The following is a 2,500-nucleotide window of genomic DNA, read 5'->3' on the forward strand; positions in this document are numbered from 1 at the left end:
GTGTGCGTGCGCTTGTGTGCGCGTTTGCGTGCGTGCATGCGTGAGTGAGCGATGTATTCTGCAGGACCTTTCTTACACGCTGCAGTAAGCCCCCTGAGATATCCGAAAGGCAGGCGGTTAACCTACGTTAACCGTGATTTTACATTTTCTTTATTATTCATATTCTAGTTAAATGATTTATGCTTGCACACACACGCACACGCACGCACGCACACATGCACGCACGCACGCATGCACGCACGCACACATGCACGCACGCACGCACGCACGCACGCACGCACGCACGCACGCACGCACACACACACGCACACACGCACACACGCACACACGCACACACGCACACACGCACACACACACACACACACACACACACACACACACACACACACACACACACACACACACACACACACACACACATACACACACACACACACACACACACACACACACACACCTGTATGGATGCATGCATGTATGTATGCATGCATGTATGTATGCATATATTTATGAATAGCTTTGTGTACGTATATATGCATGCATTTATGTATGGACACTTTAATGTTATATTTGCGCATCTATGACAGATCGAATATTATATACACGTCCCAATAGGAGCTGAGAGCAGAGGGGCGAGCCCGACGCGCCCAATGGCAGTCGCAGCAGTTCTTCGACGTCACTGGCGGCCGTCGTCCCTCACGCGGCCTTCGGGTTGCGTGTTCAAGGTCGCCCACTGTTGCCAGGGTGGTGGGTATGCTGTGTATTTGTTTTCTTTCTCTACTTTTGAGTGAAATTCGTCAGTTTGAGAACTTTTGGTTTCGTTTGTGCTTTCTTTTTTTTTTTTAGTTCCATTACGGTACACAAGCAGTGCAAGCAGTGCATCGGACTACGATGTTATCCGAGGTCAGCTGCAGCGGGAATTACAGGCACCGAAGTATTTCAATTTCGCTCAAGATGTTGTTGGTGCTTGGGCAGTCAAAAAGGTTAGCTCATGATGTTTTAGAGGACTTAGTATGATATAGAGGTAAAAACGTTTTCTCGACCAAATTTATTCGATTCTAAATTTATGCAAATTAGCAATACATTATGTATGGAATGACATTTCCTACCGAGGGCAATTCCCCCCCCCCCCCCCCCTTCTGTCACCTATTTTAGCCCACACATCCTGCCATGCATTTTGTCGGTGATGCAAAGGAAGTCAAAGTCAACTACGGTGAATTATACAACAAAGCTATTGCGCTGGCCACGGCCTTGTCGAGCCCTTCTCCACCAAAATGTGCTCTCGTCCTTCTGCCCAAGATACCAGAGTGGTGGGTGGTCAACGTGGCTGGCTCCTGGTGTGGTAATTATGCACATTTCATGTTCGTTAATATCTTTTAATGTTCAACTGTAAGATTACATTACATTTAAAAGTAAAGTTGTTCATTAGGAACAGTATGCAACCATCTTTTGTTATTACCATAATACCAATTAATATTATGCCTTCTAATAACACTGTGTTAATGTATATTTTCAAATAATTCTTGGGAAATAATGGAAATGTTCATGCTGTCTTACATTATAGGTACTATAATATCTCCTGGAACCAGTCTGCTAACTCCAGGTGATGTTGCTCACCGCTTGCAAGAATCTTGTGCAGACTGTATTATTTGTGACACTGAAATAGCTGCAAGAATGAATGATGTCTGCAAAAATGTGCCATTGAAAATTGTTGTCGCTCATGAAGGAGCTGATATTATGTATGTTATCTGTAGACTTCTAAATTGCTATCTAGAATTATTTTGCATTTTTGCACAGCATATTCTATGATTGAAATTATAATTGTCTTATTCCCATTCATGACTCATTCTTCTCCTTCAGACCTGGCTGGATTTCATATGATGAGTTGATAAAGTCAGTGGAAGGTAAAGCAAAAACACCATGTATTAAGAGCAGGGGAGAGGACATTGCTCAACTTTTTTTCACCTCAGGAACAACTGGCAAGCCAAAAATGGTAACACATACACAAGCTAGTTATGGCATTGGTCAGAAAGTAACAACAAAGTAAGTAATCATCTTTCTAATCTGCTGCATATGTTTTTCATATGTATTTCTTTCTTTATAGACTACTAGATAGCTTGTAATATTTCATTTTAGAACTTGTGAATGAGGTTAATTGTGTGTAACTTTATGTTTCTGTTTGTTGTTAGTATTTTTTTTATTCATGCAGGCCTTGGTGTATATAAACTCAGTGCAATGACTTTTACTTGAACAGATCTTTAATAGTATCCAAGAAACTTAGAAAATAAACAAATCTTAGCAAGATGCAGTCAAAATATATTTGAACTTGCAAATTTCCAAAATCTTCCAGGTACTGGCTGGAAGTGAATGAAAATGATCTGATGTGGAATATATCAGACACAGGCTGGGCGAAGGCTGCTTGGTCAAGCCTTTATGTACCTTTCCTTGCTGGTGCAACAGCATTCATTCATCAGGTGGTTAGAGTAATCCTTTTATGCTA

General features: G+C 41.6%; 1 protein-coding gene across 2 annotated transcripts in view; it reads left to right on the plus strand.

The window, feature by feature from the left end:
* LOC125033342 (acyl-coenzyme A synthetase ACSM3, mitochondrial-like) overlaps positions 1-2,500 on the plus strand; it is a 7,518-nt gene that overhangs the window by 533 nt on the left and 4,485 nt on the right. Inside the window, exons 2-7 of one of the 2 annotated variants that reach the window (XM_047624758.1) lie at positions 616-747; positions 847-983; positions 1,156-1,342; positions 1,565-1,739; positions 1,861-2,043; positions 2,351-2,474. In XM_047624758.1, coding sequence (XP_047480714.1) covers positions 651-747; positions 847-983; positions 1,156-1,342; positions 1,565-1,739; positions 1,861-2,043; positions 2,351-2,474 — 903 coding nt within the window. In that variant the 5' untranslated portion in view covers positions 616-650. Of the gene's footprint in view, positions 1-587; positions 748-846; positions 984-1,155; positions 1,343-1,564; positions 1,740-1,860; positions 2,044-2,350; positions 2,475-2,500 lie in introns of both variants that reach the window. The other variant, XM_047624760.1, reaches the window with a different exon arrangement.

Source organism: Penaeus chinensis, chromosome 16, assembly GCF_019202785.1.
Source record: "Penaeus chinensis breed Huanghai No. 1 chromosome 16, ASM1920278v2, whole genome shotgun sequence".
Lineage (NCBI taxonomy): Eukaryota > Metazoa > Arthropoda > Malacostraca > Decapoda > Penaeidae > Penaeus > Penaeus chinensis.